The 24,640-nt window shown below is 41.0% G+C and overlaps 1 protein-coding gene and 1 long non-coding RNA gene across 2 annotated transcripts; both read left to right on the forward strand.

Moving 5' to 3' along the window:
- The first annotated feature begins 1,386 nt into the window (after positions 1 to 1,386).
- On the forward strand, positions 1,387 to 4,542 carry LOC133153268 (uncharacterized). Its single transcript, XR_009714285.1, has 4 exons — positions 1,387 to 1,528; positions 2,155 to 2,299; positions 2,379 to 2,460; positions 3,879 to 4,542. It is a non-coding gene; the product is annotated as an uncharacterized LOC133153268 (long non-coding RNA).
- A 1,025-nt stretch (positions 4,543 to 5,567) lies between these two features.
- On the forward strand, positions 5,568 to 23,475 carry smad3a (SMAD family member 3a). The gene is made up of 8 exons (XM_061276636.1): positions 5,568 to 6,262; positions 17,192 to 17,385; positions 17,459 to 17,593; positions 18,209 to 18,334; positions 19,165 to 19,377; positions 19,504 to 19,641; positions 20,246 to 20,390; positions 21,229 to 23,475. The coding sequence occupies exons 1-8, from the start codon at positions 6,060 to 6,062 to the stop codon at positions 21,350 to 21,352; spliced, it is 1,278 nt and encodes a 425-aa protein (XP_061132620.1). The 5' UTR covers positions 5,568 to 6,059; the 3' UTR covers positions 21,353 to 23,475.
- Positions 23,476 to 24,640: the final 1,165 nt, after the last annotated feature.

The following is a 24,640-nucleotide window of genomic DNA, read 5'->3' on the forward strand; positions in this document are numbered from 1 at the left end:
CTTTGGTCATGTGTCAGCATCATCTCCTCATCTGACAACATAACACGTTTTTTTTTCATTGTGTCTTATTTTAAGACTTGCCGTTTGGCTGTCTTCCAATAAAACACCACCCATATATCATCAGAGATGAATCCTTTTGGACAAACAAGCCTGCTAGCTAAATATTTCCATGTAGAAAAAGCAAATATAATATACCTGAACTGCTTGAATCACTTACTTCTTTATCACTTTTTATCTCTTCATGTCTCTTTGTTCTTCCACACCGATGTTATTCCACATTTGGAATTGATTCACAAATTTAAGACCAGTATTCATTTTTGCAAAAGGAGAACGTCATGTTTTAAATACGGTATTTGAAGTATACACTCTCACCAGGAAGTCACAACATTAGATACAGCCAATGAGGTACAATGCATTCTTTAACAACTAGCATGGCTATCTATACAAAGGATGGTTTATTATACAAATCTTATAATAGTGTTTATTTGATGAACTACTGTACATAATGTTACCACGTGTTGGCATTTACTCATGGAATTTTTTCATATAAATTTATCAGCCAAGCAGAGATGAGAAATGCCTGGAAATGCGAGCGTAATGATCTGATGATAAATGCAGTCATTGCATGCCTTGCAGTTCAACAGTAATTTATATCCTAATATATTTGGCTGACGTTTCTGTCATGAGTAAAATATCAGATATTGTGCTAGTTTAATGCTCAAAGAGTGTTAAATGGTTCATTAGTTTACACAGTAAACCACATGATGATAAATTGATTAACATGTCAAATTACTTGTGTAATAGAATAGAGGGAACAAATCAAAGAGGCCTAGAGGTAGAATGTTTGAGTAAAAACTAAGATTTCATTTAAATGACGCCTTTCCTGGAAAAGGTTGAGTGCAATTCATTTGTATGTTCAAATACTAAATTACACTCTACTTTCCAATTATGGATTCCTGCTGCCCTCTATAGACGAAAAGAACTCGCCCTTCTAGAAATGAGTGGAAGGCTTTCTGTTTTGCAGAAACATTATAGTTACAGTTAAAATGAGGAAATATTATGGAGCAGATTAGTCTACTTGCAGTTGTTTAGCGCAATTAAGCACGGGTAATATGTTTTTGGAGACAGTACAGTACAAACCACAATAGAAGTTAGTCAATTACATAATCATTAAAAACAAGTGGAACGGGAAAGAAAATAGCCTTTGTACATGATTGAAAAAGTCAGTAAGTGTCTCCTTTGGAATTTAGTTTAAGACATTTAGAAAAAGGTTACAATGATCGTTATTTTGTTTCAATGACTCTTCTACATGAAAGATCATCATGATTCTTCATTTCCGGACACCTTCCACCCTTAGTTCAAGTGCAGCAGCTGCCCAAGGACATTATCTGCATAATGTCAAGTAGGAGTGTGACAACAGCATGCAAGAATAATAAATGCTTTCCGCCACACTGCCGAACAATGGTCTGCGAACAAGTGTACAATTTCCTATGCATATGTCATCGCACTTTCAGGACTGGTGTGCAAGGTAAGCATAATCAAAACTACAAGCAAAATAATGTCCAGCAGCTTCACGAATGTTTACATGGCTTGCAGTATTGCAATTTCTCCACTTGAGTGTAGTGTCATGCATGCTTTTCACGAGGAAGCAAATTTGAGTTTGGAGTTGCGTAATCATAAGCAAATAAAGAGGTAGGAATCACGCTGTAAATTACAATAATTTGATATTGCAATGATACAATGAATATAAGATATGGGTATATTTGAAAACAAGCATTTATACACTGAAATTTAGTCTCATAACTATTGTTAAAAAAGTACATAAAATGAAATTTGCAACCCTATGTTTTTAGAAGAACCTTATTAAATCAAGATAACCGGGAACATTTCAAAAGTTTACTTGTTTTATATGCATATAAAAATTATTTTCGGATAAAGGGGTGAGAGCTAATAAGCTATGCTTATTCTCACTCCTTTCCAAATGTCTTTTTTCCCCCTCCTTGTGTTTATTTTGCTTCCTCAATTTCATCTGCAAATGGTTTTATGCAAGGACTGTCTGAAGACAAACAGGAAGCGTTGTATGATTTGTAATATTTGAATATTAAGGATAAAAACAAAAGAAACAAACAATTGTATTTTGCTCAATTTCCTCAGCTCCTCAGATGCTGACAGCGTGAAACATGATCTGTGTTTGTTATGAGCCCTGTCATCGATGGAATTATCATCCAGGCTTGATCACACACATCTGCACATGATTATTGCAAAATACTGCAATGTTGACCTGATTTGGAAATCCCAAGTGAGTCACCAGCACCCCAGTCGACCTCACCATGTGCATGTGTCAAATTATATGAAATGATGTCTCACATGTGACACAGACCTCCATGCCTGTTTCCCTTTACATCTTCAACTGGATGACTTCAATTTAATATCCTGTCTGATATCAACAAGATTAAGCAGGTATGCTACCAACAGGAAATTTGCTCTCATGAGGCATTACGCAACAGTCATTGTTGGTCATTCGTGAGTGAGGTCATAGTGGTGGTTAAGCTTCGATTTCAGAGTAGTCACAGTCCGGAAAAGAGGTTATCTCAAGCAGTGTTGCTTCACGTGAATCACCACTCAAGTCAGGGTATGCGAAGCGTGGTGATGACTTACCTGCGTTATGACTCACGTGTTTGTGTTTGCTCCACCCACATCAGCAGACAGAGCCCACGGGCAACTAGTAGTTATGACTCTGCTGCTGTGTTATGTTACTACACAACAGTGTGACCTGGATCCCTCTGAGAATTTAGTTCGTCAGTACTTCTTAAACTAAAGAGAAATAAATCAATTCTGGCCAGGTCCTTTTAACTGGGGATGTTTTCCAGTGGTATCCCTATTCGATAGTAATCCAAAAATGATTATTATTTGTTATTGTAATAAAAGGAAAAATCTAGTCTGAATTTACAGAAGGTAAGCTGCCGCTGAGCTGAGTGACAGGCAATTACTACTGTGTGTGTTTTGATGATGATGTCTCAGGTACGACGGGCTTTCCCGTCAGGCGCTGGTGAATGGCTGGGTATTTTTGCAAGAGAAAACAAACTGTCATGTTGGGGCAGAGGCAACCTTTTAAAATTTTTATGCAGTCTTGTTGCCTTGAGATGGAGCCTCATAAAAATACCTGACATTCTCTCACCTGTATCAGAAAGGTATTGCTCAAACACAAACTAGCATGTCTTATGGTTAGACACTCGGCAAAAGAAATTGTATCGACACTACAATATAGGACATGGCCGTCAATGTTTAATCAGTTCTTAATATCATTTTATATACACAAATTGATGAACAACTTTAAAATCAGAAATTAAGGAAAATAATTCCAACTATTTAAGTTACTGGAAGCTGACACACTTGGTTTGCTTTTGCAGGCCACATAAAGTGATTTGCTACAAAATTGCTACATAGAGTCAAAATTAAGAGAATGGAGGGCTGGGAATAAATCAGTACAATTTCAAGGATGAAATAAATATAAATTAGGTTGCTAGTGACAATTTGTGCTTCTGATGCTGTTTAGGGTCCATGGTGATTTTAACTGTCACCCACAGAGCCCTCAATGGCTATGCTTTTAATTTCTTCGTAGATCTTGTATCTAGTAGATGGGACACCTTAGAAAATTAGAGGACAACCAATCAGCCAGTCTGTGTTTTCTAAAGCAGTTAGAAACATTTGTTAGTCTACACTTCGATTTCATATCAGTTGTTGCATCGAACGTTGTTTGGTGTGTAAAGGAAAAATCATGAAATCTATCATTTTCGGACATGATTTAGGATATTAATTAGCTAAATAGACGTCTGTGCTTTTCTTTTTTTTCCCCTTCTGCTCCTTTGGGACACCAGCTGACATCACACACACCACCCTCCTTGGTTCCCCACAGACACACTCAGGAACTCCGGACCAGGTCCCCTGAGGTCACATCCAACACAATGTCATTATCATCCATCGGATTGCATGTGGTCACTGCCCATTCGGTCTTGCTGACAAGCCTTTTGTGCTCAGTAATTCTTCTCATAGGACCCCCCCCTCCTCCCTTCCATCCACCACCAACCCCTCCCCTCCTGTCTACTGTGGCCCATCTGTAATCCCATCCCCCGTCCTGCATCCCCATATCCGCCCTGCCTCGACCCATACTACTCCAAAACAAACCAGCTGTCTTGGCCAGTCGTGTCCCGCGGGGGGCGTAAACAGTTACCATGAGGACCAGAGGGGCCTCGTCGTCATCGCCGGCTCCTGCAAGCTGCCATCCCTTCATGATGTCGTAGTGCCCCAAAGGTGATGCAAGTGTTAACCGTTCTGACATGGGATGATTTAAAAGTGTATATCTTGCAACCAAGAAGCCCATCTTTTCAACTTGTGTGTACTGTACAAGGCTAAATGAAGAACGAAAAGCCCTCAGCAGATCTAAAAATACACATACTGTACCTGTGGTCAAGTAACCAAAATAGATAAAAGCAAAGAGTTTGTCCGGCTGAGTCCAGCAGTATTTTTAGCACAAATGACACACTGTGGTCACAGAGGGGGCGGGGGGGTCCTGGGGGGAGGAGGTCAGTGTGGGCTGTACGCACATACCAAAATGTTACCCACAGGTCGATGTAACTATTTTTGTATGACTGTGAACTGTCAGTGGGGGCTCTGATTAAAGGCTCGCTCTTCTCTGATGCACAATAGCCTTTTGACTGCAAAGTACATCAGAGAAAGAGGAAGTGGTTGCCTATCCGGGTTGCCAGTCACATTTCACATCCTCACACAATGTCGCTCGTGCACTTTTGCTAATAAATGATTCCTCACCTCAACTACGTATTGTTTTAAGCGGTAGTTGAACTTTTTAACATCGTATCCAATGCATCACCCCGACTCAACTCTACTACAAACCTAGCAATGAAAGGCCAGCAGTGCACCATCCCATGTGTGCATTCAACTTTCTTGCAGCCTGTTCTTGAACGTAATAAAGTCTTCCTTTTTGAAGCTCCACAACAAAGGCACTTAACGCCCTTAACCCACTATCACTTTCACAGTGTGTGGTTTAACATGGCTGTGTCTTGTATTGTGCATCTAGTGTTGGATAGTCAACAGTGTGTGCGTGTAGGTGTGTGTCTGTATGTGTGTGTGCATACATGTACAGTATTCTGCACATCAAACTTTCATCTTAAGTGGGTATTTTTTGTTCATAGCGCTAACAAGCTGAGACAAGTGGCATAGCTTGTCTACATGTGCAAAATTCCATTTAAATTATGAAGCGCCTCACAAACAACCCAAATAAATATTTGGACCCTGCAGTGAAACCTGTGCTTTGGCAAGGATGGCAATTTATAAAAAACAACTTTCTCAGTTATATATTGAATCATATCTGGCCTTCAAATTAGTGTTTTTTCCAGTGTTGCAAAACTCCCATTGGAGGGCTACAGCAGCATACTTTCTTTTTTTTTTTTTTTAGCAAGTGCACTATTAGAAAAGGCGAATGGGTTGTGCAATTGTCCAGCTGCTTAGACGGCCTTTGGAAGGGTGAGTTGTGCAGTCTGAAGTTTCAATAGACACGCTCAGCTGCAGCTCCTGTATTTGCATTTCATGCAGACTTTGCACGGGGAACCGCGGATGACTCCGAACTGAAATACTAAGAAATACAGGACACTCTTTCGACAAACAAATGTTTATTTGAGTTGATTCAGTGAATAATAGTGAGTTTGGGGATTATTAGGTGGTATATTTCTTAAAATAACCGTTGTTTGAAAACGTGTAGATGGGACTAGGTTTCCTGGCGGAAGGCTACTAATTCCACAGCGCAACAGACTGCCATCGCACATTTCATGAGATCCAGTCGGGCGGACAGAGTTCACTTTAACGTTAAACCCCGGGATGCAACAATTTGCATTGAATCGCATTCAAATATCGTGGAAATAACAATTTTGCCCGTGGCGTGCGGTCTGCATTGAAAGACAACTCGCTTCCTTTTTTTTTTAGTTTTTATTCCCACGGCAGCCGAACTTGTGGCCATCGGAAGAAGTCAAGAGCAAATCTAAAAGATGTCAATCCTGCCTTTCACTCCCCCCATCGTCAAGCGACTTTTGGGCTGGAAGAAAGGCGAGCAGAACGGCCAGGAGGAGAAGTGGTGTGAAAAGGCGGTGAAAAGTCTAGTGAAGAAGCTGAAGAAGACAGGACAGCTGGACGAACTGGAGAAAGCCATCACTACGCAAAATATCAACACAAAATGCATCACTATACCAAGGTAAGAAAAGGTGACAAGAACAGGTTAATTACGACTTTGTGCAGTGAAATCACACATGCATTTTTTTTTTAACTTAGTCGCTACGGTATATAATATCGCCCTCACTTCCGCTTCCTTTGTAGCGCCAATATGACATATTGCACTCAACGTATTTGAATAACACGCGAATAACGTGGTTTAGACACACGCAAAGGAAAGTGCTGGTGGACAGCGAGCAAAGCTTTGCTCATTCGTTCCACGCCACGCCAGCAAAATATACTTTTCATGACTTGAGTAGCAGAGGCACTGCAGGACGTTTTCTGTAGCTGTGCATTGACCACATGCAATGCACAGGCTCAAATGTAGTCCAAGTTATATAACTTGTCCTTAATCTGCTTGGTTTTCTGGCGCTAGTGCTGACCTACTCTCGCCCTTCTCCTCTATGAGCTGCGTGGAGATGCAATCAACGACACTGAATCAGTGCTTGGAGTAGACTAGAAAGTTGTTAGTGATGGGAAGATGAAGCTTCAAATTTGCTTCATGAACCATTTTCCGATTCCACTTGATTAAAAAAAAAAGGTTTAAACCAGTAAGGTTTGTCATTATTTGGGTTTGCATCCAAAATGTTTGTAATGTTTAAGCAGATTTTGTGACATTGCACCAATCAAATGCAATTGATCTGTTTCCATTTGTTATTATTTTGCGAATATTGAGGCGCTATCAGATGACATCATAGTATAAGAGTGTCTCTTCCATAAGACTGTTGGTTGCCTGTCAGCCTAATTTATTTATTTATTGGGGTTCTTTTTTAATTTGGGGGTCATTAATTAGTAATTGAACATAATTTTGGGATGGCATTGTGTTGATATCGATGGATTGTGTCGACAATATAAACTACGAGTCAAGACAGCCGCCACGCCACCCCTCGCAGCCAGGGAAAACTTCAAAATAAAAGAAAACCAAGGCATTGATGTATTCATTTATTCTTTTGTCCGCTAAGGTTTATTGTGAAATTTGCCTTCTCGCTGTGTGTTATCATCATGAATAGTTCTCCCATCAGAGAACAGATGAAGCATATAAAGCAATTTATTTCAGATTTGACCAAAAATAACCAAAACAGGGAGACGTTTTGTATAATTTCCTGTTCCTGTGCTGAAAAAAAAAGTCTTTTCAAGTATAAATATCATGGTCTATGTTATTACATTTCGAATTGAATTGAATATATGAAATATTACCTATTAAGCAACCTTTTTATTTTGTCCCAGTGTAGGGACTGCAAATGGTGAAATAGGGAGGTCATATCTGCCATCAACTGGAAGCCTGAGCCTTTTTTGCATGCTGCAGCCTTCTAGTGGATGCTGACATGGAAGCGAAATACTGAAGCTGAAAAATTGCCCACTGATTCAATCAACATCAGGAGCAACTTGAGGGTCAATATTTCGTAGTTTACTGGACAATTCAGATACGAGAATACTACACAAGTCTTTCTTCCGTCTTGGCGACTGTCTGTCACATAACTGTTTAACGGCAGCAACAGTGAATTCCAGAACGTGCGCTAAGTTGTGAAAAGTAACACACAGAGGCTGTAATTTTGACTTAATCACATACCGTGGGTGAGCTGAAACTGAAGCGTACGCGGGCACTCCCAGATTCTTGATTGCCACAAGCGCACAGCTCGTACCGTACAACCCAGGCCAACAGCAATCATACTTAAGCCCTGCCGGAAATGTATACAATGTTTGGCGTGATCCAGGTTTCGTATTTCCCACCACTAATGCGGAAGGGAAGAAGCAGAGCGTATTAAGATGACCCAGGATCAGAATTGGCTGTCATTGTGACCAAAGCGAGAGCCGCTGCTTCTATTAATTCTCCTGTGCGCCGGCATGCCGAGAGCAGCTGCCTGCATGTCGAGGCCTGTCCGTGGTGAGGTCAGCTCCTTGCTCTCCCTGACACTCAAACTCCGAGCCGAGGCTTAGCTACTGCACCCGTGAGCCGGTTGTCGCTGCACCTGCTGGTGGAGTGAATACAACTGTTTGACTGGATGCGCTTCAATTTACAGCCAATACCTCATTTCTAATATCATTTGTTTGATTAACATTAAGAGGCTCCGCTTTATGGCTTTGTGTAGACATCGCCGAAATCTTTGGTAAACCCCAAAACACATCAGTCAGGCTTACTTTCACCAATACTTTGACTGTTGGATTGCTTCATGTAAAATACCCCCAAAAACCATCTTTGTTATTGTTTGCTAACCCCCAGCATGATGCTGTTTATCTGGTTTGGTCGATCATCTCCAAAGGGCTGCATCTTTTCTTGCCCTTGACGTCATTGTGGTTTGAACAGGAGCTTTCTTCTTTTTTGAAGCTCAATAAACACTCCACGCTTGATGGTAAGAACCCCGTCCATCAAGGAGCACTTGTGGAATTGTGGTAATGACTTACTGTAGCTGCTTCCTCTTTCTCTGCCTGCTTTTTATCATTTCCATTTGCCAAGAGCAGTCAACTTGAGATCGTCACAAACAAAATTATTTTTTGAATAATTGCAAAAAAATAATTACAGTTTAAAATAAGATTTTTGCACACATTTCTAGCCTCAGATTTATATATGTTGAATGTTGAACACCAAAATGTTTAGGGGACTCTGAGTGACGTCCAAGATGCATGTTTGGTTTGGCTTTTTTGCTAGTCCTACTGATTTATTTCCAAAAACCTCCCTGTTCATAACCGTGACTAAAGTATTAGTAACAGTCTTTGTATTTGTTCACACGTTGTGTGTGAGCACTCTTTGCTTGATAGACACAAATTAGGTCACATTTGTGTGAAGATCTTTGAGACTCGTAAAAAAAAAAAAAAAAATTCTATACACGCAAAGGCTGGAGGGAAACTGGGACAGCTGATGTTTTCAATAGGTACAACACTTTCCACACATATGTGGAAAGTACCGTGGAGATTGCTTGGGGACACAGCTTGTTAAGACGTTCATGCCATAAAGATGGAAAACCCGCTCTCCAAATCAAAACTTGAACTCTTGCATCAACTGGAAACAGAAGCAGCAAATATAATGCAAGGATTCATGTATGTTGCGTTTGTTTTTCTTCTGATTGAGCTTACTGTCTCTTGCTTTAGTATTTCATAATTTGGTCTCTGTACATGAGGAACATTTTCTTCATCTACAGTCTGTCTCATTTAGTGATTTTAGAAGTGGTGTGAAATTCATGTGACATAGAAAGAGTTCATGTGACAAAGAAAGAGTTGGAGAGAAGTCCTCGTTCAAAGGCAAGTGTCTTATTGGCTGGAACAATAACCAAATAGAAAGAAATTTGTAATAAGTGATAGCAGTGATTTGTTTTTACACCAGAGCGCTATTTTCTCAATGCTGAATTAAGATTTTTTTTCGCAAATTAAAGCCAGGGATGTTGATTTGCACAGCAACCGAAGAAGACGCCACAACATGATATTGCGAGGAGTGATTTGTGCTTGCTGGGCTGGTATCCATTTGAGCTGTAGGTCACTTGTTGGTCGAGTCATTTGTCATTTCAACATCTGCGGGACGTTTTGTCAAGTCTAGCGTTGAGATTTGAACAGAATGATGGCTGTTTGATGTAAGGAGTGTACGTTGTGTGTACCGTAATAATGCAAAATAAGTTTACATGGGTTACATGATTGAAATCAATCAAACATCTCTAACTTCAGGAGCCACTTTAGGTTTTTGGAAATCCATTTCTCATGGCGTGTTGGATTTTGATGGTCGATAGCTGCGGTCAAAATCAATCACTCTTATTCTTTTTAATCTGTCAAGGCGCACACTTGAGTCATTCGAGATGTTATTGTATATATGAGTCGGAGAGTAGAAATCAAGGTGATTCACTCAGCGGTTGCACGGTCAACCCGAATGCCGATAATAAGTGAATGAGGATTTCTACAGGTAATTGTTTGCTATCTTTCTGTCTAATTTGCCTGTCAGTGTGAGTGTGTTAGCTTAGGGCAATTCTTTGAGACTGCCGGGAACTCTGGTCGGGTGTGGCCTGCTGTTTGCTTTATGGAGGGGTTAAGGAGACATCTTGGCCTTGACTTTGCCCTGGCCCGTCTATCTGCGGGGGTGTGCGTGCGTGTGCATGGGTGTGCATGTGCTTCCATGTGCACAAGCTGCACACACACAGACACGCACACTTAGCAGACAACAAACCTGCCTTTGTGCTCACTGGGTACTGGTTTACAACTACCCGTGTGCAGGAAAACAACCGCACATAAAGAACCATAGACTGCCGCTTCAAAGTCATAATCAAGTTAATCCTAAAGCAGGAGTTTTCAACTGGTTTTGTCCAAGGGACCACCATTATAACCACGAAGAAATTTAGGGACCTCTGCTTTGGCGCAGTATGATTTTATTTTGCACTAAAGAAGGATAGACCTATACAGGCTACCGTATTTTCCGGACCAAAAACTTAACATTTTCTCAAAAGCTGACGGTGCGCTCCTTATATATGGACCAAATTCCTAAATTGAAACCGGCCCAAAGCATTGTGTCATGAAATCAATCATAAGTGGCCCGCTAAAGACTACAAATCATGAATCAAGAAGACTATGGATCATTATTTTGTGATTATAAAGTCATTTGTTGCGTCTGAAGTTGAAAGAAAAAAGATAAAATGGAGAATGATTTGATTTGGATTAAAAATCTGACATGATGCATTAATGGTGCACCTTATATAAGGACAAAGTTTTAAAATGGGCCATTCATTGAAGGTGCACCTTATAGTCCGGTGCGCCTTATAGTCCGGAAAATACGGTATTTATTTGCATCTGTATGTCTATTTTGGGAATCTCAGCTACATTTGACATCATTTGGATGTGTATATGATTTACAAAATTTGCTGGAAAATAAATCAAGTCTAAATGGACTTGAGGATTGAAGCCACCACCTTCAAGGTTGACGTTTATCACTCTATAACCAAGCCACGCCCCTTTAACTTGGAACTTGCTTGTTCAAATATGCTACACTTGGTGAAAACATTCCAAGAACACAAAATGTAAATTGAGGCTGCCATGAATGATGCTGCCAGGCCCTACTGGGAGCAAAATAGAAATATGAAATGCCTCGCTCAAGGACACTTTGACATGATCACCGGGCTTGATGATTGAACCCAGCACCTACAAGTTTGGACGCTATCACGCCACGACTGAGCCACCTAAAAAGGTCATTCGGCAGTCAGGAATCATCGTTGGCTAGAAAAAGTTGATTTGTCCATGATTGATTATTGGTAAATTGAGCCATGAAGAAATCGGAGCAGAATGAGAGGTACTACTTGGTCACAGCCAGTAGCGGCATTGTTGATCCACTTTCATAGAGTCAGTAGTTGTTTTGGCACACAGCACTAGTTAGGTCAACGCAAAACTGGCAATGAATTAGGGGTTTTGAATATGCTCCAAGGGACTCTCACGATTTTTTAAAATAACAATTAATTGATTATAAATGTTGTTTTTCCTTTTGCCCATGAACGTGCCTCAGTGTGGCCCAAGTTATTTTAGCACCGCAGTTGTCGAACAGCAGCTCAAAGCTAATTGGTTTGCATCGCCATTCATGAGTAGCATGCCGCTTCTGACTGGTGAGCTTAACGGTAGCGGAGGGAGACAACGTTAACATGTGAAATAGTTGCCACAATGGATTCCGGGTCAGTCTGGAACACTGCAAAAACAGCAGCTTTTGAGATCACGCAATTGCTTGGAATTATGATTTTGATCAGAAAACAATAATTGTTCATCTCTAATTACAATGGTAATTTAATTTTATAGCTAAATTCACCATTTTCCACCAAGCTCCTACTCGCTGAGTCCCATATCTCTACTTCCAGAAAAGCTGTGTAACTGCCATTGATGTTTCCATTTATAACTCAAGTTACTGATTTCATTAAATGGATGGCCGTTACTTAATCCCACTTCTAAAATGTAATCATACATTCCTATTGGCCATATTAGTGAACACCAACTGTCTCAGTTTCTTGGATTTTAGAATGGAAATGTCATTCAAGTAACTGAATAGTTTATACAGATGTTTTTTTTGTGTGTGTATGTGTGTGTGTGTATATATATATATATATATATATATATATTTTTTTTTTGCTGTTTAAGAAAATGAATTTCCTTAGTTTGGCCTGCAGGCCGGGCTGACGTGTCTACCATTAGCCTCACTATATTGCTTGGCATTTGAGTTAATTTATCGATCTCATCTGGAACATTAAAATCATCATTCATTTTTATTTCAAAAGTCACAGGCTGCTCTAGTCATTAACTAGCATTAAAGGTAGCCGGCAAGATTTAGCAGCAAACTCATTTATGACCTAATTTATGAAACTTTTATTTTTTGATGAAATGCAAATAAAAGTGTCACAACAAAGAATGAAATGCACTTCATTTTCTTGAATTCCAAGAAGAAGAAAAAACATGTTAAGTTTACAATTCTTGGCTTTCAAGTACATTCCTCCAGTGGTGCAAGCGAACCATAGGAACTTACGCACGCACGCACACACACACACACACACACAACTGGTGTTCACTAATATGGCCACCTTCCTCCCAGCCTTTCTGGAAAAGCTATTAGATGTGTCTTTTCCTTACAAAAGGGGACGCAGAGTGAAAGGAACCAATAATTGGGTGGGCGAGAAAAGCAAAACGCAGCTTGAGCGTGTCCCACAGGTGATATCATTGGGTTGGAGAGCGCTGGAACCAATGAGTGACGGGCCAAATGTGACATATGAAACCAGGAGACATACTGTACACGATCAGGCCAGTCTGGAGAGTCGAGTGAATTCCTCATGACAATGAAATGTTTTCCCCTGCATGAGAAAATTCACTTCATGACCAACCTGAAACTTAACAGACAAAATACAACTCTTTGTCAAATGGCACTTTTATTAAAAGTTGCTATCAATTGTCTTTGCTTGAATGTAAACTCAATTGAGTCACATCTGAAGAGGAATTGAAACTTTCACCTGGGAGAAATGGAATGTATGAATGAGATTATTTTTGAAACGCACAAAGTGAATATAAGTTCTTTTGCCACTTCCATGTGTCCATGTAGTCATTAAAAAATAATCATAAAATTACAAGTTCAAAATCCCACAGGTTTATGAATAATTTGGGGCTTAACTGTAAATGTAAAAGTAACGGAAGTGTAGCAATATTGATAAACACAATATGTTGTTTCTACATATTTATCCATATTGTGTTATCGGACACCTCCCGTTTACTTTTGAGAGAAATCAGGCAAATGAGCTCAAAACCCCAAAGTGACCTTGATTACACAGAAAAATTATGATTCTGCTCGTGTTGTCATTAAAGGACACCAGCTCAATGTTATTAGTCTGTCCCTTCCCCTACACAACCTTCTCTGGAGGTAGACAGACGGAGGAGAGGGGGTAATAGGGGTGGGGGTCACGAGGCCCAGACACTCTGAGCTGCCCTGAGCTTTTGAGACAGCCTGCCAGCCCCTTTGTCCAGCAGCAACCTCCTTTCTTTAACCCTCCCCAACTTGCTTCATTACCCCCCCCCCCCCCCTTCCCCCTTTGTGTTTATGTACACTCACTTACCACATGGGGAGGTACAATTACCTCCAAATTTCAACAGCGTCCCATTTATTTATTTTCTTACTTCAGTTTCAATGCTATAATATTCATCACTTTGAAACAACAGAAACCTTCTGTCTGTTTCGGGTGCATACATTTGGAGTTAAAAATGCTGAAAGTTTGACCGAGTTCCTTGTCAAAAGATTCGAGGCTGGCTGTGCGGGTTAGGAGTAGCAAAGCCGTACAAATGTTTGCGTCTCTCGGACAAAAGCTTTCCTCGTTTTTATTGTTTGTTTTGCTCTCGAGATAAAGTCCGTCAGGTTCAATCTGCTCTGTCTGAGCCGGCCGGCTATATGGCTTTGAGACGTCACACTGGGTCGCACACAAACATTCACTGACAAACTAGCGATCTATCTCACGTTTTACAGATGATTATCCAATTTACAGAGAAGATCTGTAAAAGCTTTTGCATGAATCAATATTAAACTATTCGCGTGCTGATGAAGATTTCAGCCTGAGGTCCCATATCAGAATCTTGTTGACACAGTATTGGCTGTGGTGGAACTGTGTAAAGGGTGACGCGCTGCTTAGCACGTCCGCCTCACAGTTCAGAGGGTGCAGGTTTGATTCCACCGCTGGCCCTCGCTGTGTGGAGTTTGCATGTTCTCCACGTGCCTACGTGGGTTTTCCCGGGCACTCCGGTTTCCTCCCACTTCCCAAAAACATGCATAGTAGGCTGATTGAGCACTCCAAATTGCCCCTAGGTGTGAGTGCGAGTACAAATGGTTGTTCGTTTCTGTGTGCCCTGCGATTGGCTGGCAACCGGTTCAGGGTGTTCCCCTCCTACTGCTGGGATAGGCTCCAGCATACCTACGACCCTTGTGAGGAAAAGCAGTTCAGAAAATGGATGGATGGATAGAAACAAATCGGTCCTTTTTATTTGTTAACCACTAGTTGTTTTTATCACATGAAAGAAAAAGGTTTGTAGTGTTTTACTGAGAATCAACAGGAGGCCAAGAAACATGAAAAGAAGTACGCCCACGTTCCAGCGTCACTCCTCTCAAGTAATTTCTTTCTGTAATCCTCCTGACATCCTGTTACAATTGAAGCATTTATGATTGTTAGGGTTTGCAGAATATCTTCATCGTATGATTATGTTGGAATATAACCTGTAATAATTTAACTAAGGGTGGTGCTCACTCTAACTATGATTGTGCTCTGACTCACCATGTTATGACAATAATTATTATTCAGACATGCAGGATTTAGTTACCGTATTTTCCGGACTATAAGGCGCACCTGAGTATAAGTCGCACCAGCCATAAAATTCCTGAAAAAGTGAAAAAAAATACATATATATGTATATAAGTCGCTCCTGAGTATAAGTCGCCCCACCCCCCCACCCAAACTATGAAAAAAACCGCGACTTATAGTCCGAAAATTACGGTACATTGAAACATTATTTGAGTAACTTCGAAGAGTGTGCCCTATTTAAGACTGATAAATATGAATGAATGTTGAATCTGTCTTTCATGAAATCAAATAAGAAATGAATTCTCTTTGGAAAGAGATCATTTTAAAACAAACGCGACCATGTTTTCATTGGAAGCCCCTCACCTTCTCCACAAACACAAGCGGTTGCACGACTAGCCTCCTGCATCCCTTCAGGTTGTGCTTGTTTAGACAATATGACCACTTCTTCCTCTCAGTAGCAAGGCCAAGCGTGAAAGCGGTGCAGTTTTTACTGCTGTATGCTCATCAGCATTGTAAATGTCCTCATGGAAGTGAGTCATTGGAATGAAGGGCACATATAATGTGTGTCTGGACCTGTCTGTCCTTCTGGATTTCATGTTGACAGTGTTTGGCTCGAGCAGCCATACAGCAAGAAGAGACTGTGATGACCTGTCGCACTATCCCGCATCCGCCTGCCCTACTCAACGTTTTTACAACCATGACTTACTCACAGGCTTATCTTGATGCATTCCTGCTTTGACACAAAAACAAAAAGCTCTGTACATATTTACATAATTGCAGAATAAAGTGTAGCAATTTTTTTTTTAAATAGCTCGATCCCAATCTTGGTTTTGTTACGATTAGAGGTTCCAGTGTAATAATGAGGTACATAAAAGGGTATTTCCAAAGAAAATGAAGCAAAGTAGGATGACACGACTTTGTGCATGTCTGTCTGTGTGAGCCCACGCAGAGTCTAGTCCCAAGCAGACACCCACGCAACGCAGCAACAGCAGCAGCAGCAGCGACATAAGACGCATACCAAAGACATGGCATCATTTCATACATCGACGCTCAAGCGAGCTGGTTTTACTTAAACATGCCAAAAGACAAAGGGAACACCCTGTAGCTGGATCCAATGCCAATTTTACACTAGTTATATTTTCAGAGAGATATTTTCAGAACCGCAAGTTGAATTGCTTTTATCCAACAGGCTAATGGTTTTAAGCAAATGTTTTTCTTCCATTCTCTTTTCCTCTTTGCTAATCTATTCTCCATGTTTTCCTTCTAGTCTGCAGGAGCTTTGGACATTTTAGCTGCTTGGATCAGTCTAAACTTTTCCGAGTAACCCCATTGTCAATGTGAACAGTATAATATCAATTTTGTTCAATTTGACCCAGGGTTCTTTTTTGTATGTGGACATAAATCAGACATTTATTCCATGTGATTGCTCCGCAGGCATTTCCCTGCAACAAGCAGAACAAAATGGTAATCTTTACAGAGAGTGTGTGTTCTGTAACCCAAGCGGTTTGGTTCTTTGCTCGGAGGTCCCGTCAGCGCATGTTATGGCATGTGAGTCCAATCTTTTGCTAAATATATTGTCAGAACAGCCGACCTTGTGGAGCATTGAGCTTCTCTTTCAATAGTCAGCGTACAGTGAATTGCTTTTTGTTGTTCTAGTCTGGTTTCTGGACAGGCAGTAATTGTTTTGATCTTATTTTCAGATTATAGTCTTGTAAAAGGCAATGGTCGGAAATGCCGTGATGACATTTGATATCACACATATGTCCAGTGTGGTTCATGATTGATGAGGCACTGAATCGTCCAATGTATTATTTAAAAATAGCAACCAAAAACAAAACATCAGCCTATATTGCCATTTTGATAGAAAGAAACAGATTGCCTCAGGAATTGTGGTTAAAGAAGCAACTAGGTTTGCACGTCCTCAACGTCCTTGATTCAAATGATCGTTATCAGGCTTGTGCAAAGCTTGCTGGTGAGCTGATCATTTGAATTAGGTTTGTGGAAGTAGGGATGGACTTGATTCAGGCTGCATGGAGGCTTTCAAGGACCAGCCTTTGTCAAACAATATTGCAACCCTGCTGCTTCCCTCAGCAAACTCGACACTAACTGTGGTCTCACTTCTCTCCCTTGTGCAGGTCTCTGGATGGCCGTCTGCAGGTATCGCACAGAAAAGGTCTGCCCCACGTTATCTACTGTCGTTTGTGGCGTTGGCCCGACCTCCAGTCCCACCATGAACTGCGGGCGGTGGAGTTGTGCGAGTACGCCTTTCACACAAAGAAGGACGAGGTGTGCGTCAATCCCTACCACTACCAGAGAGTGGAGACTCCAGGTAAGATTTCCATCAGGCACATTTTGTTTTTGTTTGGGTTACTTTCTCATGCGTCTGTGTGTCCATCATACAGTCCTCCCGCCTGTGCTGGTGCCCAGACACACGGAAATCCCCAGTGAATTTCCACCTCTGGATGACTACAGCCATTCAATACCTGAAAATACCAACTTCCCTGCTGGCATTGAACCCCAGAGTAACTATATACCAGGTAGAGCAATCGACCTACAAAGAAGGCACATGCTGCACTCGCATGGGATTCTTTTATGCTGTGTATTGTTAAGGCCAATCATTCATCCATGTGGTGCTACTGATTCATGCTAGTTTTTACACAGAGAAAGTCAAACAAACATATAGGGCACAAGTGTCAAACTCAAGGCCCGGAGGCCAGATACGGCCCGCCACATCATTTTATGTGGCCCGCGAAGACAAATTGTGCATAATATTCGTGTGTCATTACTAGAATTGCAAATTATCTTCACTTTTAAAAATAGCTTTTTTTTTTTTATGTTTGACCAGTTTTTACTAGTCTGATTTGAAAACGAGTTATTTGTCAGTTTGTCTTGTAGCTTATACTGTATATAATATGAGGTGCTCATACATTTATTTGGGTTGACCCTCCAAAAGAAACTATGACTACAATGCGGCCTGCGAAAATATATTAGTTTGATACCCCCGATTTAGGGTGTGAAAAGGAAATTCCTGTCATTTTTTTAAAAGACTTCATAGCATGGCACCATCAAATGTACGGTGCTTGACTGTCTGCCAGTGATATGTACGTATATTTAAATGAGATCGGTGAGATGGCGTTTGTTTGCATGGTCAGAAACGCCACCCCCAGGCTACCTCAGTGAGGATGGCGAGACCAGCGACCACCAGATGACCCACAGCATGGACACAGGCTCACCAAACCTATCGCCCAATCCTGTTTCCCCCACACACAATAACTTGGGTAAGGACTGTGTTTGAGTGTTTCTTTGTTTTCTTTTCAGTCTGTCCGCCTTCACTCGCAGACAAATGTTGTGATAGAACGTCTCCCCAGTGGGAAAGCCGCGTTTGATTTGACTCCTTTTTTGTAAGAGGAAACCAGGTGATGAAAGAGCCTTTTGTTTTCCTTGCACCGTGTGAGCTGTGAAACAGCCAAGATAGCATTCCGGCCACACAGACATCAGTGACAATATGCCTTGTTTATCCAATCAGGACGGAAAACAGCGGGGGTTTTGGCAGCGTGTTTCCATTCATGAAAGTAGAGGACAAAATGTTGCAAATGACCAGAACCAGAGGAATTTTTTTGCAAGTGTCATTAAATTTGACCATTTCTGGCTCCAAATGACCAGAACCAGAGGATATTTTCGGAAGTATCATATAATTTGACCATTTCTGGCTCCGGTGTCCCAACAGTGAGACTTGAGTTTCCACTATTAGTAGTCTAGTAAAAGCTTCTGGGACACAGCAGATGATATTGAAATGGTGTGACGCAAGCTCAGTATAATGTCTTCCACACTTTGTGTTTTGTGTCTCCATGTTCATGTGGTCCTCATCATCACTGTGCTTTGTTGTGGCTCCTCTGTCGCTCTCTGGAACTGACTTATTCTGAAACATTGTGACCTTAAGCTTGTTCTACAGTGTAGAGTCGGGGGGAAAAAAAAGGAAAAACAGACAACACACTGTGGTGCTCCATTTTGTCATGGACATGAGATCCAGAAAAGCAAATGTGGATTCATGTATTGACCACGAATGGACGTATTTCATGTCGTTCATTGTGGCTTGTGCTGATCTCAGATCTCCAGCCTGTGACATATTGTGAGCCAGCCTTCTGGTGCTCCATTTCCTACTACGAGCTGAACCAGCGAGTAGGAGAGACTTTCCACGCCTCGCAGCCCTCGCTGACGGTAGACGGTTTCACCGACCCTTCCAACTCTGAGCGTTTCTGCCTGGGCCTCTTGTCTAACGTCAACCGCAATGCTGCAGTGGAGCTAACGCGCAGACATATCGGTAGGCCTGCCCTGCTGGATGGCGCCGTTACTGCCACAGCCGGATTAATTGATCGTTGACATTTGACACCGTCTCGCTCGTATCTTCTTGCCACTATTTGCCTGAGGACTCTTTGCTTCTTTTGAGGTCGCGGAGTACGACTGTATTACATCGGAGGAGAAGTGTTCGCCGAGTGTCTCAGCGACAGCGCCATCTTTGTGCAGAGCCCCAACTGTAACCAGCGCTACGGCTGGCACCCTGCCACCGTCTGCAAGATCCCTCCAGGTGAGTCCAGGACAGAGAAGAGATCGGCATGGAATCAAGGAAGAAAAAGGGAGGGAAGGTGCTCATACGTCCATCTTGATAATTAGACTTATCATGCACAATATAACTTTCGATAACTTTATTTAAATATTTTTTATTGTGCTACATTTCTATTTAAATGTGCTGTATTCTTGATAATTGAAAAACAACTGGTTTGAAAATTGACGGAGCTTACTTCAATTTGCTCAAAATAATAAAAAAAAAACACACATAAAAAAAACTACCATTGTTTACCGTCATAGTTTCAGGGAAAATCATTCTGGAAAAATTTGCTCTGGTGAGGTTGGCAAGCATTGCATTGGAATCTGAGATCAGGCCCTTTTGTGTGTTCCGGCTTCCTCCAACATTCCATCGGCATGTGTGTCAAGTGTAATGAAGACTCTTCAGATTGCCCATTATCTGTCTGTTGCTGGAATTGTCACCCGCGACTGTCTTTGACAAAACAAACACATTTTTCACTGCATGAATAGTTTGTTGATATGTTTTGACCATCAAATATACTTTGAAACATTCCCTGAGGCAAGAATCACTTGCATGCTTTCCGCTCTTTTCGCTCTTCTGTCAGGCTGTAATCTGAAGATCTTCAACAACCAGGAGTTTGCTGCTCTGCTGGCGCAATCTGTCAACCAAGGTTTTGAGGCCGTCTACCAACTCACCAGGATGTGCACTATTCGCATGAGTTTTGTGAAGGGTTGGGGGGCTGAATACAGGTAAGTTGTCGATCATTTACTGTGCAAGGCTGCATTTGTAATTAAATATCATCCGAATGTACATTCGTAGTATCTTAAGTTAATAAGGGAAATAAATGTGGAGGTTATCCTCAATTAAGTCAATGCAGAGAGGAGTCTAATATCGGACTTCAGGGCTTCCTTTATTAGATTTGTATTAGATTTTAAGAGGGATCTTTATACTGTATGTAGTTGACTAAAAATCCAGATATGCAGCAACTGTGTTTGCAATCATTTACTCATTTCCGACTTCCTAATCATGTGGATTTTTAAAAAGTGGACTACGTGGCTCACTAATGATGTTTCTCAAGAGGACATTAGAATACCTCAGTGGATGCATGCCAGAGACCATCTTCCCCCGCTCTCAGACGTCTTCTGGTTTCCCTCAATAAGGCCGGCTATTTTCAAACAAACACACATGGACTGTGTCAAAAAGAGATGTCTACGGTTCCCTCCCACTTTTCCACGGTGTCTGACTCATTGATAGTAAGAATGATTAGCGCCCACGGGGGAGATGCTATTGTGCCGGGAGTGGCGGCGTTCCAGCTCGGTCATGTGGAGACACTTAAAAACAGGATTCTGACAACTAAACCAGCCGTGGCCTCCCGCTTCTCCATCTCAACCCACACCTCACTATCGCTTTCTTCAGCTGAATGATTAAAATCTTCTGTCCGCGCTCTATTCTCTAAATTTATTGAGAGGAAAGGAAAAAAGGATTGTGACGATAACATTTACGAGCTGTTTTTTTTTTTGTTATTCTTGTATCATCTTCTCTGCCAGAGTAGTAAAAGCTCATTCATTCAACTGGATCTGTTTGCAGGCGACAGACGGTGACCAGCACCCCCTGCTGGATCGAGCTGCACCTGAACGGCCCCTTGCAGTGGCTGGACAAGGTGCTCACGCAGATGGGCTCCCCCAGCATCCGCTGCTCCAGCGTCTCCTAGGGAACCCAAATACGGTAGAGACTGAAAACAACAAAATGATCCTTCAGTGACCCACAAGCCTGCTCTTCCCCCCCTTACCAACTGTCAGTAGCACTTTTTTTTAATATACTGGACATGTTTGATTTTTGTGTGGCAAAAGGGGACAAGTGCATTAAAGTAAGACCATGTTAGTATGAACTCTGCTTGTTGATTGTTCTTGTCACTTCTCAGCAAGGAGGTGTTTTGTTGTTCAATTAAGAGATTCATTTATTGATTTTGTTCAATTGTTTTAATATTGTACATACAGTATGGCACATTGTATTGTTGAAGAAAGAATCGCTGTCTTTAAAATCTTGTTTAACCTCCTATTATTTGGCTGTCTGATGAGTGTACCATTTTTCCCCCCAAAATTTTAAAACCAGGTGTCTCAGAAACATATTGGACATACTTCCTATTACCCTAATGATATTTGGAACTGATTATCTGCACGACAGATAGAGTGGTGGCTAGATAGATAGTAGCTCCGCCCCTGCTGTTAACGCAGCCTTTGCTACTGACACTCCGATTGCTCACGTCATAAAACCTTGTTGTGTTGGCTCATAATTGTCAATAAGGACACCAGAGTCATCTCACATGGCTTAATATTTGTATTTGTGTAGACAGTGCAGTTGCTTCCCTACTTTATATTCATGTTTAAACTCTCAGGACTGTAAAAAACACAGCCTCATTATATACAGAAACCAGGGGAAAAGATTGTCCTTACCCCGAATGACTTCTATTTTTCTGGTCAGAGACTTTTTCTCCATTAAGCTTTTGATAAAGGGAAAGGTTTTGATGGCAGCATGTAAATAATAACAGCTCAGCTCAATTTTTATTTGTACTATATCATTTATATTGTTGTTTTTGACCATTTTACCTTTGTAATGTCATAAGGTGATCAAAGATGGATGAGAAATACTCAGTCTTAGCTTTACTTCTTGCAGGGAGTTCATTTACTTCCAAAATGAACACTCCATTACCGGAACACAGATAAGATACAAAACCTTCTTAGATAATACTGTATTTTCCGGATTATAAATTGCTCCAGAGTACAAGTCGCACCAGCCTTAAAATGCATAATAAAGAAGAAAAATATATAAGTCACACTGGAGTATAAGTCGCATTTTGGGGGGAAATTTATTTGATAAAATCCAATATCAAGAACGGACGTGTCATCTTGAAAGGCTATTTTAAATAAAAATAGAATAGAGGCAACAACAGGCTGAATAATTGTACGGTATGCTAACATTACATGACACATAAACAACAAACTGAGAATGACAGAATGCCTGGTATGTTAACATAGCATATTAAGAGTTATTCAGATAACTATAGCATAAATAACATGCTAACAAGTTTACCATACCGTCCGTGTAACTCCAAATCACTAAATCCAATGAAATCTTCATTCTCGATGTCACTTTTAAACAATCCGCTAACTCCGTCAGTAGAAGATGCTGCGCTTCTTCTACATGGCTTGCGTCAGACTCATTGTCAGTTGCAGTTCCAATTATTCCACAGACCTTAAGTGCCCTCTTGCTGTTTAGTGTGAAAATAACATGTGAAATGATATAATGTGTTAATAATTTCCCACATAAGTCGCTCCTGAGTATAAGTCGCACTCCCGACCAAACATGAAAAAAACCCTGCCACTTATAGTCTGGAAAATACGGCATTCGTCTTCATAAATACGTACAACTTTGGAATTAATCCCTGCCCAATGGTGCTAATATTTAACATTATTGGGACGTAAACGGGTGATGATGATCAAACCCTGTCAGTGTTCAGTTTGTTTCAGAAAAGTAGCATCTACCAATCTGAGACTATGACTCCTTTTTGTGGTGTCACTGATCGCCTCAGTACAAGTCCTTAAAGGGCTTTTATTAGACCCGCTAATCCGAGAAAGATTCTTTGTACACTCATTAGTTACTATGTTTGAGCGTTTCCAAATTGCTCACTTTATTAGTTCATCTGTAATAGTTATGATTTTGCTTCATTTTGAATCTCTGGTATACAATTATGTCCATTATGTTCTCTTGTTTAGAAAAAGAATGATGTGTTGCTTTATACATTTGTTTTATCTATAAAATAAAATATATACCGTATAGCTTGTGATTCTTGACAATCTAATTGACGATATAAAATACTACAGTTTTGTATACAGTATCTATCACCAGACCTATAATTTTACACCCCCCCCCCCCCCCCCCCCCAGCAAAGGCCTGATTGTACTGTTTCAAAAAGTCTATCCTATGCAATGAAAGTGTTCACGTGATTCTTACTCCCCAATTTGCTCATGAATCTGTCGACCAGCTGTCGTAATTGTTAAACCTGTTCAATATTTTGGTTTGTTAATCCCTGTGTGGTTTACTGCACACCGCCGTTGGGCCGAGCCTCAGGGCATGCATGAGCTGGTCATCTGGAATACAACACACACGATCAAAGCAATAAGCATTTTTTTCCTCTTCAAGGTTGGTGTCTCTCACATTCAAAAACTTGGTATCCATGTAGTCTGTTAGTTACAGTGAAGTTGTAATTCCAAAAAAAAAAGAATGGGATGTTGAGCAAGGCTCAACGGCAGGAATTCGACACTCTGTCTGTAGACCTTTCAGATTTTAGTGGTCCATCTGCTTGACTGTGCAGTTTTGAGATTTCCTCAACCCCAGAGGCTACTTTGGCAGCATCCTCAGAAGCAAACAGAAACAATAATTACCGGCCCATAGCATGCAGACGCTCTTGTTTCTTGATGTGCTGCTGTGTGTTGGAGACTAATGAAAAGCATAACCATTCCTCCTGTCACAGACGCACCGCAGGGGTTAAGAATATGAATGCAGACTTTGTTCTGGTACCCTTGGGGTAAAAGAGACTGCACGCCCTACCAAACCACTTAGGTGATGGTTCAAATAGTTGGGCTGCTTGAGAAAAAAAGCTTGCAGAGCTGTTGCAGGAGAGGTAAACCTGTTGAACCTACCAGTATGTAATATTTTGATAAACTTGCCTCCAATTTGTATTAACTACAGCACCTAAATAATCTGATTGACTGACTTTTCATTACCAGAGATTAATTAAGTATGCAATAATGCTAATTTGTGACTGACACCAGCACTGAGGTACAAATTGAATAATCTATTATTATTATTATTCATCTACCTTATTAAATGAATGTTTGTAAGTGCTACACTGACCTCTGCTGGCTGCAAAAATAAATCTGCGTGTGCCCAAATGCAATGCCGCTGCTACCGGAGGCCCAATTAGTTATTAGGTTTAGGA

Source organism: Syngnathus typhle, linkage group LG4 (genome assembly GCF_033458585.1).
Source record: "Syngnathus typhle isolate RoL2023-S1 ecotype Sweden linkage group LG4, RoL_Styp_1.0, whole genome shotgun sequence".
NCBI classification, from domain to species: domain Eukaryota; kingdom Metazoa; phylum Chordata; class Actinopteri; order Syngnathiformes; family Syngnathidae; genus Syngnathus; species Syngnathus typhle.

Coding starts and splice junctions, on each gene's coding strand:
- smad3a (XM_061276636.1), top strand. CDS start 6,060: ATGTCAATCCTGCCTTTCACTCCCCCCATCGTCAAGCGACTTTTGGGC. Junction 6,263..17,191: donor AAATGCATCACTATACCAAG/GTAAGAAAAGGT, acceptor TCCCTTGTGCAG/GTCTCTGGATGGCCGTCTGC. Junction 17,386..17,458: donor CCAGAGAGTGGAGACTCCAG/GTAAGATTTCCA, acceptor TCCATCATACAG/TCCTCCCGCCTGTGCTGGTG.